At 37.6% G+C, this 15,931-nt stretch overlaps 1 protein-coding gene across 1 annotated transcript in view; it reads right to left on the bottom strand.

The window, feature by feature from the left end:
* Bms1 (BMS1 ribosome biogenesis factor) overlaps positions 1-15,931 on the bottom strand; it is a 50,252-nt gene that overhangs the window by 9,518 nt on the left and 24,803 nt on the right. Inside the window, exons 14-15 of the mRNA XM_026399543.2 lie at positions 1,340-1,413; positions 601-777 (exon numbers count right to left, since the gene is read on the bottom strand). Of these exons, the coding sequence (XP_026255328.1) occupies positions 601-777; positions 1,340-1,413 (251 nt within the window). The remainder of the gene's footprint in view (positions 1-600; positions 778-1,339; positions 1,414-15,931) is intronic.

Here is a 15,931-nt window from a genome sequence, read left to right as displayed (position 1 = left end):
GCTTACCAAAGTCATTGAAGGTCTCCAAATTCTAAACCCAGTGGTCAATTTTGTCCTCATTTAAATGTGTCTCTTTTGGCATGAGATCATTCCCTTCAATAGCCTACTCAACACCCACAGGCAGGAAGGTCACATTATATCCTTTTCTTTGTTCCACATATTTCCTTTGTTTTTGTTTCTGACCTCACCCAAAATACCCTCTGAACACTGACGAACATGGGTTTTCCAAAAACCTCCCCTGGACAGCATATGTGTTTGCATAAGCCACATATCACCTATTCATTAAAATGGGAAGCAATAATTAGAAATGTGAAATCTATGCTTGCATTTAAATGAACATACTGTCTCAAATCACTGTACATGAGACCCTCAGAAGCAGAGACTATGTCTTGGTCATTTCTTCTTCCTCAGCACCTCATGCTTGGTGCAAAAGAGGTTCCGATATTTTTCTGGTGAACTTAAAAAACAATTAGATGACTACATGAATAAACATACTCTTCCATATCTCAACCCAGGAGTCCAAAAGAAAAGCACAGGGAGGAGAGACCAAACAACATCTACAACCTTGGAAGGAGGCTGACAGGAATTGAGTTTTCTTACCTGTGCTTGTTTCTGCATTTCTCCTTTAAGATCATCAAAATATGTGCTTTCTCCTTCATCATATTCTGCATCAAACATTTCCTTCAATTTTCTCTTTTTATCCAAGTGCTTTTTCTTGGCATTTTCCTCTGTGTTGGGGTCAGTTTCTTCCTTAACGTCTTCTTCTACATCTTCAACCTTAAATTTCCAGAAGAGAAAAATGTAGTTTATGGAGATCTTTTCATTAAGCAGACAAAAAAAAAATCTGAGTTGCAAAAATCTTAGTTTTGATCATCATGAACAATATAAAACCAAAACATAGCCTCTGGCTCTAAACAACACATCGCCACTGGAGGCAGTTGTCTGTATTACAATTAACTGCTACTACCTAATCTGGCTGGGAATGCCAAACATGAATAAAAGTACTAGCAAATATCCTCAATCCAGATACTTCCAGACACTGTTGTAAAGAAATTTCCAGGATAACAGGGAATTTGTTTTCTGAAAATGACACTTAAATTTAAGAAGAGGAGAATGATGGCAAAAAGAGGTGTAGAGAGGAACACTTAGGCTAAAACTTGCATGAGTGAAAAATCATAAAGAATTTGGTAAGTGACTACAACAAAAGGTTAGTAGTTGTCATCCAAAAGACTGAGAATAAACAACCTTTTATCTGCACCCATATGCCCACAGTTTTAGGAAGGAATCTGTTCTATAAGTTACACAGATTAAGTTGACAGTGGCCATGTCAAAGGCATACCTGAGTATCCAGGCTTGGTTTTCCCTTATGAACATCCCCTGTTTCTAGGTCTTCAAAGTCACCATAGAGCTCCTCTGGAAAAAGAACCACCAAACAGCTATTCTGTAAATGTGCTTGTGTATAACACTAGTGCCATCCAGTTCCAGGCTGACTATCCTCCAAATGTTACTCTGATTGTTTCTATCACTACACATATGCTTTTTTTTTTTTTCCTAATTGTATTTCTTCATCTGTTTACATACTTACCTCAAAATCTCAGTTAGTCAAGAGCTATTAATCCAGTATAGGGAATGGACTCTCTGTGAGAGATACTCAGAGGTAGCAGCCATAGCCATGAAGGCAAAACCCCAAAACCATCAGTTCAAAGAGTGAATAGAAAAGTCACAGCTTGACTGTAGCATGTGAAACAGTCTTGAAAATAACTAACACAATATAATTATGTAACACACACAAAGGGAAAATCTTAGATTACATAAACTACAGAAATTAGAGCAAAAGTAGAGCCCAAACAGAACTGAGCCCACAAGAAACATTCATTCATTCATCCATTTGTTCTTTTTTGGAGCTCTGGGTTCAGTTGCAGGTCCTACTCTCAAAAATAAATAACCTGAAACACTTAGAAAGGTATTACAGTCATGTAAGAGTCTACTTGTAATAAACACAAAAAAGGATAAAAGAACACAAGCATAAACCTAACAAGAAATAGACTGAAACTTTATTTTAAAAATAAAATAACTTTAAAATGTGACCAATGGACAAAGGAGTAACATAATCAGCCAACCCTTTCCAATACTTTCCATACAAGAGAGTGTTTTCAGTACTACACAGGCCTTACATTCTTAAACACAACCCAAGAAAGAAGGTATTGTACACACTACTGGATAAATAAATTATGTCCCTGGTTTGGAAAGGAAGATTCAACATATATATAGATGTCAAATCTTCCTTTAATGTAATTATTATTAAACCACCACCGAGGATTTCTAGTCTGGAGAAGAGAACACATTTCTCTCTGTTCTTCCTGACTACATATCACCATAAACTCCAGACATAATGCAGGAGACAAGAGACAATCAAAGAACTATGAAAGGTAGAAAGAAAAAGGCTGGTCAGGGAGTCCTGGACTAGAGGAATGACTTGGTCTTGGTGGTAAGTGTCTCAGTAGACCCTACCCAACAGAAAGGTGACCCAGGGCTCAGTGTTTCCCAACCCCCAATCTAGCAACAGAAAAGTGGCCCAGGCAGATTCACTCTTCCCCAGATCAAATGAGATATTGCTGGCAACAGCAGGTTAACCTGGAAGCACTGGCAAGGGAGTTGGGAGTTCCATTGACAATAATGACAAGGGGGGAAGTGTTCTCCTTCCCTAAAGGACCTAAACCAACCTTCTTTCCTCCACCAAGATATCTAGAGGGCTGAAGTTTACCAGCAAGGAAAATTCTGCCAGGCCTGAGACTTCCCTCCTCACTCTAAAACACTATGTGGCTAGGGAAGACCAGCAAAGGAGATTCTCTCCTCCCTTAAATAAGCAAATCAGTCCCATAGGCCAAGACAACCTTCCCCTACCTAAGTGCAACTGGTGGTTTAGCCAGAGGCAGTTCCCATTACCTTAAGCAATACCAGCAAGGACAGGTGGGAGACTGAAAGATACCAGATAAACCAAGTGGGCCAAAATAGCATCACAAAGGCTCTGAAATTAAGTTATTATTGGAACCACAGTCACAAAGCACCAGGGCCTGCATATAAAACCTAAACTATTTGATTGCCTGTGAAAATCACATAGGACCCCATCTTCTAATTTATTAACCAAAATGTACAAGAGACAACAGAAAAATCACCTGTAATTCCTTGAACAAGGTAAATTATAAGTTAATGTGAAAAGACAACTGAAGATACCAATTTCAAAATGAATCAGATGTTGGAATTATTGATTCACCTCTTAAAGCAGCCATTTTTAAATATGCTTCAATAAGCAACTACAAATCCTACAACAAACAAAAAACTTGAAAACATCAGCAAAGAAACTAAGTTAGAATCAAATGAGAATGGCAGAACTGAAATCTACAAAAACAAGGAAAAAAAAAAAAACATTGGTTAAGAGTAGAGGACAGAAGATAGAATGGGATTGCTGAGGTCTGAGCAACGAATTCACCTGCTCTGAACAACAGACACAAAACAGCATGAAAATAAATAAACAAGTATCCATGGAACCATAACAACCACCATTTACACCATCTGCGTAAATGAGGCTTTGCTGTAACAAATGAAGCTCCCCAAATCTGATGAAAGATAAACTTACAGATTCTGGAAGCCAAATGAACCTCAAGATGAATCTAAAGGAATCCACACTAGTTAAAATTCTGAAAACAAAAAGGCAAAATCTTGAAAGAAGACAAAAAGAAATGACAGAATATGTGTATGGGCACAGTAATTCAAATGACAGCATATTTCTCTTCTAAAATTGTCAGTTGTGAATGCTATGTCCAGTGAAACTATTATTTGGAAATAAAGAGAATGAAGACATTTTCAGAGCAAAGAACTACAGGACTTTGTTGCTAGTAGACTTATCTGTAAAAAATGGCTATGGAAAGTACTTAAGCAGAAAAGAAAGTATAAAAGGAAGAATATGGGACTACTAGGGAAAAAAAGAGAAAACAATAAAAAGATCAGAAATATGGATAAATACAAGAGACAACCCTCCTCATAAATTTTTAGAATCACATTTGATGACTGAAACAAAAAAATTTAACCCTATATAATACTTGAGGCATATTTAAAAAATTCATTCATTTATTTTTTTTGGAACCAGGGACTGAACCCAGGGGTGCTTAACCACTGAGCCACATCCCCATTCCTTTTTGTATTTTATTTAGATGTAGGATCTCACTGAGTTGCTTAGGGCCTCAATAAGTTGCTGAGGCTGTCTCTTAATTCCTGATCCTCCTGGCTCAGCCTCCCGAGTGGCTGGAATTATAGGCATGCACCATGGTGCCCGGTGAGGCAATGATATTTAATAATAAAGAAGGTAAAGAAACCCAAATAGAAGAAAGATTTCCACAAATCAGAGTGCTAAAATGTTGGTACCATTAGGCTATTAATATTACAATGCTCGCTGTGATACACAGTGCAACTACTACAAAAAAAACTATAGAGATGCCCTCAAAAACATAAATACATCAAAATGAAAAGAAACAAACAACAGAAACAAAACATCAGATTTAAGCAATTAGATATAAATAAGTGCCTTAAATATAAATGATATAAACACACCCAAAAACAGACTGATAGAAGAAAAATGGACAGCCCAGCAATACGCTGTCTACAAGAAACTCACTTCAAATTTAATGACATAACCATAGAAGAACCTCAACAAACCCTCTGGCTTCCCTTGCTTTTAGATGACATTTTAAAAAGCACTCAACTATAGGTCACACAGCTGACCAACGTAAGTCTCTCACTAGCTTTGCCATAGAGGACGAAACTAATAGGTTAAAAGCATTCTCCAGTAAAAGTTGTTTTCTGGCCCTCCCCTGTTCTATATCTCAAATTGCAAGATTAGCTATTCCTAGAAAAAGAAACTAGAAAGATATGAGTCATAAAATTTACTAATCAGTAACTTTCCTCTAGACTTATGGAAACCAGAATATCTGATGGTCTTCAGATAGCATCAAAAATGTGGGCCAAGGTCTTGATAATCTTATTCTTTAATTAAACAGTGAAATAATGTTTAACTTGCAGGGACAATAATGTGTTTTCCTAAAAAAATTACAGAAACTAGCGGGTACGATGGCACACCTGTAATCCCAGCAATTTGGCAGCCTTAGGCAGGAAGATCTCAAGTTGAGGACAGCTGGGGCAATTTAGTAAAACCCAGTCTCAAGATTAAAAAATAAAAAGGGCAGAGCTGGGTGTGGTGGCCAGGGCTCGAGGATCTTGAGTTCAAAGCCAGCCTCAGCAACAGGAAGGTGCTTAACCAATACAAAATAGGGCTGGGGATGTGGCTCAGTAGTTGAGTGCCTCTAAGTTCAATCCTTGGTACCCACTAAATAAAAATAAAAAGGGCTGAGATGTAGCACAGTGGTAAAAGTACCCCGAGGGTCCAATCCCCAGTACTCAAAAACAGAACTGAAGGTCAATTATTACCACAGGGACATTCTGACAGAACAGAAAGAAAAACATCCCTGAGTGACTGAGATGATTACTGGAGGATGGATGTGTGGCTCAGCACATAGTGCTCCTGCTTTTTGCCCTCCTGCTCCTCATTTAACTGCCCTATTAGAGCCCTTTTGTGCCCCTGAGTTCCCTAAGACAGTCTTTGTTTGGGGGGATGATAGTTTTCCCTTCCAATTTCTCAGCGTTGGCCTTTTAATAAACCTGATTTCCCTCCTACTTCTCATCTCCCAAGTACTGCTTTTGAGTGGAAAGCAGATGGACCTACCCCTGGTAACGTAATTAGTTGAAAGTAAAAGGATAATGAAAGGATGGAAAAAGTAATGTAAACATTAATTAATTATATTTAATGTGATATTAATTTTTTTAAATAAATTACTTCTTAGTGGTACTGGGGATTGAACCCAGGGCACTCTACCACTGAGTTTCCTCCCCAACTGTTTTAGTCAGCTTTTTTGTTGCTATGACTGAAAGACCCGACCAGAACAACTGTAGAGGAGGAAAAGTTTATTTGGGGGCTCATGGTTTCAGAGGTCACAATCCATAGACAACAAGGGGCAGGTAGAAGGAGAGAGAGGGAGAGGGGAGAGAGAGAAACTCCATTCTCCAAATACAAAATATATACCCCACAGCCACATACCCAATGAACCACTTCCTCCAGCCAAACCCCCTACCTGCCTCCAGCCCCCACTAATTAATCCCATCAGGTATTAATTAGCTGATCGGGTTAATGCCATAAGCCAATCATTTCTCCTCCAAACTTTGTACTGTTTCCACATCTAAACCATAACATCAACCCTTTTAATTTTTTATTTTGAAACAGGGCCTTGCTAAGTTGCTAAGGCTGGCCTCAAGCTTGTAATCCTTTTGCCTCAGCCTCCTAAATAACTGGATTATAGAAGTGTTCCACTGGTAAAACATTAATTTTGGCTCCATTAATATGTTCTGAAGACTTCAGAGTAAATTATCAGAGTAATTTTATCAGAGAAAAATTTTCAAAAAAAAATTATCAAAGCTATAGAGTCTTTACTGCTGCATTTTAAGACTTAAATTTTCATGTGTTGTCCTGGATGAGCTTCCTAGGATTCCAAAGATTTAGCCATGAAGGACCCTGGACCCAGTAAGGAAAGGTTCTCCACATGACTTGTCCTTATGAGCCAGGCCAGCTATACTTCAGCCTATATTTCACAACACCTGACCACATGTCCACAATTTTATTCAAACAAACCAATGACACCCTCCCAGAGGAACAATGGTCATCCTATACTTTTGATATTATAAAGTCTGCCCCCTCAGTTCAGGTACCCATTCAGCTGGTCCTGAGCAAAACCCCTGTGTGGCCCTGCACAGTGTGCAATGTCATCCTCCTCTGAGCTTTGAAGTATACATGACAAAAACCTGCTGTTCATATTATCTGAAAAATGCTGGGTGTTATATGTTTAGCAATCTTCTGCTACTTGAGGTGGGGATCCATCCTTCACCAATGGGTGGAATGAAAGCGACTATAAAAACTATGTAATGATAAAAGGATCAATTCACCAAGATATAACAAGTCTAAAGATTAGAAGAGCCAAATAACAGAACCTCAAATATATGAAGTAAAACTTCATAGAGCTTGTTAGAGTCTGTAAACAAGTCAAAATAACACCTGGTATTTTGCCAGGGGAATGTTAGAGTTCGTAAACAAGTCTGGATGGTGCCTGGCAAAATGCCAGAGGGAGTGGTTTGAGAAGTAACAAAAGCAAGCCATTAAGTGTGGAGATTCCTTATTGGTTGACTGATGTATCTAGTTTATGCTAATTAAGATAAGCTGTGCAAAATGTATAAATACCTCTGTTGTCCTACAATAAACGGCTCCTACTCCTGCTGTATCAATCTACACAAGTTATTCGTCGCCCCCCGGTTATTTTGCCCAGCCAGCAGGGCTGCGGCAGATGGTGGCCCGTTACGGGGAGCCCCGGGACACTCGGGGGTAAGTGACGAAAAAAAGCTGCCCGTCCATAGATAGGACGGGAGCAATCTGCTCGTCCCTAGGCAGATAGGGCGAGAGGAAAAATGGCCATTTCGAGAAAATGGAGAAGATTGATACAGTATGTGTATCAATCTTTGTGTCTTGTTTTGTCTAAATGTATTGTATTGTCTTTATGATGAGAATATGGAAGGGGTGAAAAGTAAATTACTAAGGGAAGAAGGCACCCCAATGGAACCAAGAGCAATTAGGGCATGTGTTGATAAAAGCCCAGGAACTCTAGTCAGAAAGAAAAAGAAAGTTAAAAAGAAGAAGGATTATCAGGAAAAAAGTTGCAGCAAAAGGCTATTACTGAATACTTTTCGTTACCGGAGGGTGCGTGAATCTGTGCAGCGGCTGCCACATGCGCAAGCGGGTCACGGTGCAGCAAGTACTTTCCAAGCGGAGGTGGCAGCCGGCTCTTCCACTGCAGGGAGCCCAAATCTAGACCTGACCTGGAGGCACAGTCTCCCAGGCTCTTGCTCCCAGTAGCAGTTTGAGTCCGGACACTCCCCAGAGCCATCTGGGGCTGCCCGGGATGTTACAGCTCCTACTCCTGCTGTATCAATCTACACAAGTTATTTGTGTCCGCCCCCCCCCCCCCCCCCCCGTTATTTTGCCCAGCCAGCCGGGCTGCGGCAAGAGCTGAAAGTAGATATAGATAAAATCCACAGTCATTATTTGGTGACTTCAACATTAGTCTATATGTCACTTGTTAAAACTAGGAAGAAAATCAGCAAGGATATAGACTATCTGAACAATATAGTCAACCAACAGAATTTAACTGATATCTATAGAATATCCACTAATAGTACAAATTTTTAAAGTACCAACAGAACATCTATAGACAGAGTAAATTCCAGACAGTAAAATATATTTCAACAAATTTAAAAGAACTGAAATCATAAAAATATATTACCATAATATAATGCAATCAAACTAGTGAAGTCCCAAAAGAAATACAAAAACACACAGAATGTAATGAAAATAGAAATATATCACATTTAAATTTATGGGGTATAGTAAGCAGTGCTAAGGGGGAAATTCATAAGCACTGAATATTTACATTAGAAATGAGAAAAGGTGGTATGAGGGGAAATGGTGGTATAGAGGCACCCAACAGCACTTCTATACTATTGCTCCACAGTATAGAAACAAAGCAACAGGTGTGTAACTGCTTGAGTTGAGTGGCTGTGGGAGACCACTGGAAATAGCACAGAAAACAAAACTGGGTGAAATCCAGACACTATACCACAGTTCTAACACTGGGCACCTCAGTCAGGAGAAGAAAATTCTCCCCTTCAAGGGAGTAAATGTCAAAGAGCCACAGCAAAGCATGACAAAGAAGGCTGCATCCTACAGATAAACAGTGACCTGTAGTTGACTGGGCAGAGAACAACTACAGAAAACACTCTTGGCTTGGGGGAGTGTCTCTAACACAAACCCACAATAGTTTTATGTCACAGGGAACACAGGCTGTAATGTAACAAGGAGGAAAGTGGAGGGCAATGCCCTCTGGAATTAGTTTCAGCCAACCTGTCCTCTGTAACTGGGAGCAACAGCAGCTACATGTGGTTTGATATTGGGGCCAGGTCTGAGGGTGCCAGGATTGAGGGTTGCAGATCACTTGGCTCCCACAACACCCCTCAAGCATGTAACTTGGTGGTTTAATTTCATTTTGTTGCATATAATTTCCAGTTTTCCCAGAAGAGACTATCTTTTCTCCAATGTATACTTTTGGTGCCTTTGTCTAATATAAGATAATTGTAATCATGTGGGTTAGTCTCTGTGTTCTATATTCTGTACCATTGGTCTTCCAGTCTATTTTGGTGCAAATACCATGTTGCTTTTGTTACTATTGCTCTGTAGTATAGTTTAAGGTCTGGTATAGTGATGTCACCTGCTTCACTCTTCTGGGCCTCTTATTTTTCCAGATGAATTTTATGACTGCTTTTTCTATTTCTATGAGGAATGCCACTGGGATTTTGATTTGAACTGTGTTAAATCTGTTCTACCTTTTATTAGTATTTTTGAAACATAATTTAATTGCGTTTTTTAAAAAAAGTTTTGATTTTCTTTTTAATTTCTATTTTAATCATTTCCCCCTCTTGATTCTTTCTCATCTATTTTATTTATCTATTTAGTTTTACTATTTTTGTTGTTGTCCATCCAGGTGTTAAGAGGTAGTTAGAATCTCAAATTAAAATAAACAAACATGACCAGAAAAGAACTTTTCCATAACATAAAATAATTATCAATCAAGATTACTATACCCAACAAAATTATCCTTCAGAATGGAAGAAGAAATAAAGATTTTCCAAGACAGGCATAAACTAAAGGGAAATTTATAACCACTAGACCAGCATTACAGAAAATGCTTAAGAAAACCTCATACCCAGAAGAGGAAGAACAGAAACACAAATTAAGAAACAGGAAAGAACTGAGAATTAATCAATATAGTAACCAACAAACTTCAAAGATTAATAAAAGAAAAAGAAACATACACAAAAAAATCGAAAGAAAATCAACAAAATGATAGGAACAAGCACGTGTTTTTCTTTTGATAATAATTCTGAATATAAAAGATCTTAACTCTTTAAGATACAGCCTGGCGGAGGTTTTCAAGATGGCAGAATAGAGGAGGTCACGTTCCTGGCTATTCCATGGAGTAAAACCAAGAAAACCGACAGGCAGCTTCTCAGCAAGGTAGGTGAACAAAAAAAGTGGGGAGACTTTATTGGAATTTAAAACTGGACATTCAGAGCAGATCAGGCACTCAGAAGTTTGGATATAACAAAATAAGGAAGAAATCCCCAGCGGCACAGCTGCTACCACAGCCAAGCCAGAAGCTGTAGCCAGAGAGGTCCCGCTCTGAGTATAGTGGAGGGATAAGAGAATTAAAGGAACCCACATTTTGGGGAAGCCCAAGGCAAGTCTGAGCTTTTAGAAATCAAGGACATTGTCTGGAAAATCTGAAAGATACGCTGTATAATATCCATGTGTGGGGAAAGAAGGTGCCATCTCTCTAGGTGGTGGGCAGAGGACAAAGGAAGAAACCATTTTGCAGTCGCTGCATTGGGGGCTGATTCCAGGCAAATCTGAGTTTGGCCCGAAATACAGGCCTAGTTAACACATACTGCATGACAAAGAGTATGTTTACGTGACCAGAAGAAAATCAAAGGTGGAGAGAGGTTTACACAGGGCACAACTGGTCATGGAAACCTATCAAGTTCTACCCCTCAAATCAGACTGCTTGCAGGACCTGCTGGAAGAGATGCATCTGCCTGGGAACTTGGAAGGGTGGTGTGAGAGAAATTGTTTGGAGACTGAACCTGAGACCAGGAAATGCGGAGTCTATAGGTGATGTAGGGAACTAAGAATTGGGTCCTCTACACACGAGGAACCCAAGAGAGATCCCTGGGGTAAGGTCCTCCAGCATCAACAAGTGCTGGAGGTATGCTGATTTAAAGTCTCCAGATAGACCTGCCTCCAGGAATTCTACCTATGGGATTACCTCTTACTCCAGCAATCCAGAGGGTGGAACATCATGCTCCAGAAAACCTCACCTAAAACTGCTAAGAAGAGATGCTGAGAATATTCTGAACTTCAACAGAAAGAATTCTTTAACTTTTCATCAAGATTTTTTTTTCTTTTTAATTCTTTTTCACTATTTAATTGTGACCTTAATGGTATATGGACATTTATACAGTCTCTTTTTTTTTTTCTTCTCATCTCTAGCATCTTTGAAGCCAGTTATTTTATTTTACATGGATTAGTTTTTTTGTGAACTAGCATGTTTGATTAGTATATTTTAGTTTTGTTTTGTATTCTTTTATTTTTATTATTTTTTTAAATTTTGTTTTGCATATATTTTTTCTCCTGTTTCCCTTGATTCTCTTTTCTTCTGCTCACAGCCAATCTCTAGTGTTCTTTCACTCTTCCTTTAATCTTTTTCTTCTGTTGTCTTTCCTCCTCCCTCATAATCATCACATCCTATATCAGTTCTGTTCTCTCCCTGCCCACCATTTGAAAATGTAACCTTTTGCAAATTTGCTTTTATTATAGGCAATAACTGATCATATAATTTCGGTTTATTGTGATAATTAACACTATGTCATAGTAGGAACTATTTAGTTTAATGCTGTAAATTGTTTGCATTGGTTGTTATAATTATTGTTTCTCCCTAAGCAGTGAGGTACAGACACACAAACAACATAAAAAAGCAAGGGAGGGGGCTGGGGATGTGGCTCAAGCGGTAACACGCTCACCTGGCATGCGCGGGGCCCTGGGTTCGATCCGCAGCACCACATAAAATAAAGATGCTGTGTCCACCAAAAGCTGAAAAATAAATATTAAAAATTCTCTCTCTCTTAAAAAAAAAAAAAGCAAGGGAACAAATTGCCCTAAGCAAACCAAGATACTCCAATAACAGAAACCATCGACAGCACAATGAAAGGAGTTTAGAATGTACATAGTTAAACTGATCTGCAAAGTAAAGAATGATGTAAGAAAGCAAATATAGGCAGCAAAAGATCACTTCAAAACCAAACAGAAATCCTTGATATGAAGAAAACAATAAACCAAATTAAAAATTCAACAGAAAGCATCACTAACAGACTAGACCACTTGAAGACAGACCTTCAGTCAATGAAGACAAAATACATAATCTTGAAAATAGAATGGACCATGGAGAGATGTTAAAAAACCATGAATAGAACTTCTAAGAATTATGGGATAACATGAAAAGCCAAAATTTAAGATTTATTGGGATAGATTAAGGCAAGGAGACACAAATCAAAGGAATGCACAATCTTTTCAATGAAATAATATCAGAAAATTGTTCAAATCTAAAATATAAAATGGAAAAATCAAATACAAGAGGCTTACAGGACCCTAAATGTGCAAAATTACAACAGATTCACATCAAGGCACATTATTATGAAGATGCCTAACATACAGAATAAGGATAGAATTCTAAAAGCTGCCAGAGAGTAAAACTCAAGTAACACTTAGAGGGAAATCAATTTGGATCTCAGCTGATTTCTCAACCCAGACCCTTAAAAATTGGAGAGCTTAGAACAACCTCTGAAAGAAAATGTCAGCCAAGAATACTATACCTGCAAAACTAAGCTTCAGATTTGACAATGATATAAAAACCTTCCATGATAAAAGTAAGGACTTCATAACAAAAAAGCTGGCACTACAAAACATTCCCAACAAACTATTTCATGAAGAAATCAAAAACAAAAAGGGAAATCCAGAAAAGGGAAGAACTACATTGTTAGCCTGTTAATATAACTATGGGCTGATTTAGAAGTCAAGCTGACTTCATTCTGCTCAGACATCTCACCCTATACTCCCTGCCCCCCCGCCCCCCCCTTCCTGCAAGAATCCATTCACACAGAAGCTGACATCCACACCCACCTGCACCCTGACCAAAATGCTTCCAGGTTCTAGTCTACTTCCTGAATAGATACAGAGGCTGCTAGTTTTAAGAACTTAATGACTGTGTGCTTGCCCCGCTTGACCCCCACTTTTCCTTTGTGGTTTTGGGGGTCTTAAAGTTTGCTCTCCACTTACATTAATTAACAAGGGCTAAACCTGCCCCTAATGCACAGTCAAGGTTCTGACTTATGAAAAGTAATGCTCAAGGTAAGTGTTGCTGTTTTCACTGTGCAGAGATAGCCTGTGTCAGGTTCCTGACAATAAGTCTGCTTTTTGTCTCTGTCCTTGGTATGTATGAGTGGTCAGTCCTGTGTCCAAAACAAAACAAAACAAAATGTACCATTAGCATGGATCTCAAAACAAGCAGGAGTTTCTGTCCTCATATTAGATGAAGTGAGCTTCAAGCTGATGTTAATTAGAAGGGAGAAGGCCATTGTGTACTACTTAAGGGAACACTATATATCAACAAGACATAACAATCTTAAACATTTATGCACCAAACAATGGAGCATCTACATACATAAAACAAATCCTTCATAATCTCAAGAATCGAATAGATCATAACACAATACTAGTTGACTTCAACAAACCACTCTCACCAATCAACAGATCTTCTAAACAAAAACTAAATAAAGAAGATAAAGAACTAAAAAATACAATTAATAATTTAGACTTAAAAGATATATAGAGACTATTTCATCCATCAACAAATGAATATACTTTCTTTTCAACAGCACATGGAACACTCTCTAAAATAAACCATATCTTAGTTCACAAAGCAACGCTTAGCAAATGCAAAAAAATCAGAGGTAATACCTTGCATTCTATCCGATCATAATGGAATGAAATTAGAAATTAAAAATAAAATAAAAAATAGAAGGTACTTCAACACCTGGAGACTAAATAACACACTACAGAATGACCAAAGGATTGTTGAAGAAATCAGGGATGAAATAAAAAAATGCTTAAATGTCAATGAGAATAGCAAAAGAACATATCAAAATCTCTGGGACACTATGAAGGAAGTTCTAAGGTGAAAGTTAACTGCATTGAGCTCATTCATTACAAGAAGAGAAAAATCACGAAATAACCTAATTTTACATCTTAAAGCCCTAGAAAAAGAACAAACCAGCACCAAAACCAGTAGAAGGCAAGAAATAATAAAAATCAGAGCTAAAATTAATGAAATTAAAACAAACAAACAAAAATTGATTAAACAAAAAGTTGGTTCTTTAAGAAAAGGAAAAAATTTTTAAATCCTTAGCCAAACTAACAAAGAAAAAGAGAAAACCCAAATTACTAAAATTCATGATGAAAAAGAAAATATCACCATGGACATAACTGAAATACAGACAATAATGAGAAATTACTTTGAAAATCTATACTCCAATAAAACAGAAAATCTTGAAGACATTGACAAATTTCTAGAGACATATAACTACCCAAATTGAATCAAGGAGACATAGAAAATTTAAACAGATCAATTTTAAGTAATAAAATTGAAGATGCCATCAGAAGGGGATGGATTGTGGCTCAGTGGCAGAGCACTTGCCTAGCATGTATGAGGCACTGGGTTCAATTCTTAGCACCACATATAAATAAAACAAAGGCTTGTTGACAACTAAAAAAAGATGCCATCAGAAGCTTACAAAAAAGAAAAGCCCAGGACCAGATGGATTCTCAGCTGAGTTCAACAAGACCTTCAAAGAAGAACTTACACGAATGTTCCTCCAATTATTCCATGAAATAGAAAAGGAAGGAACCCTTTCACACTCATTCGATGAAGCTAGTATCACCTTGATACCAAAACCAGGCAAAGACTCATCCAGGAAAGAAAACCTCAAAACAATACCCCTGATGAACACTCATGCAAAAAATTTTCAATAAAATACTGGCAAATGACACACAAAAACGTATTAAAAAAAAATAGTGCACCATGATCAAGTGGGGTTTATCCCAGGGATGCAAGGTTATGTCAACATATGGAAATCAATAAACGTAATTCACCAAATCATTAGACTTTTAAGACAAGAATCACATGTATCTCAACAGACACAGAAAAAGCATCTGACAAAATTCAGCATCTATTCATACTCAAAACACTAAAAAACTATAGATAGTAGGAACATATATTGTAAAAGCTATCTATGCTAACCCAAGGTGAACATCATTCTAAATGGAGAAAAACTGAAAGCATTCCTTCTAAAAATTGGAACAAGACAGGGATACCCTCTTTCAATATTCCTATTCAACACAGTTGTGGAACCCTAACCAGAACAATCAGACAAAAGAAAGAAATTAAAGGGATATGAATGGGAAAAGAAGAGCTTAAACTATCTCTATTTGCCCATGATGATTCTATATTTAGAAGACCAAAAAAACTCTACTAAAAAGCTCCTAGGACTCATAAATGAATTCATCAAAGTAGCAGAGTTTAATGATATATATATACAATGGAATACCACTTGGCCCTAACTAAGAATGAAATTATGGCCTTTGCTGATAAATGGATAGAGCTGGAGAATATCATGCTAAGTGAAATAAGCCAATCCCAAAAAACCAAAGGCCAAATGTTCTGATTTGTGGATGCTAACCTATAGCAAGAAAAGGGTGTGGAGGGGAAGAATAGAGGTCTATTAGATTAGACAAAGGGAAACCAAGGAAAGGCAATAGAATTAATTGGTTATAACTTTCCTAGCCTTGTATTTGTATACACGATGTGGATAACTCCACATCATGTACAACCACAAGACTGGGAATCTAAATAGAATAAGTTACACTCTATGTATGTATATTCTATCAAAATACATTCTACTGTCATGTATAAATAAAAATTAAAAAAAAAGACGGCATAAAAAACATAAAAAAAGAACTCAAAACACTCACCAGCAACAACAAAAAACAATCCAATTAAACTGGCAAATGATCCAAATAGACACTTTATAAAAGAGAAAGTACATAATGGCCAAT

This window comes from Urocitellus parryii, chromosome 5, assembly GCF_045843805.1.
Source record: "Urocitellus parryii isolate mUroPar1 chromosome 5, mUroPar1.hap1, whole genome shotgun sequence".
NCBI classification, from domain to species: Eukaryota; Metazoa; Chordata; class Mammalia; order Rodentia; family Sciuridae; genus Urocitellus; species Urocitellus parryii.
Note: the sequence above shows the minus strand (reverse complement) of the source record. Positions and strands in the feature narration are given on the sequence as shown.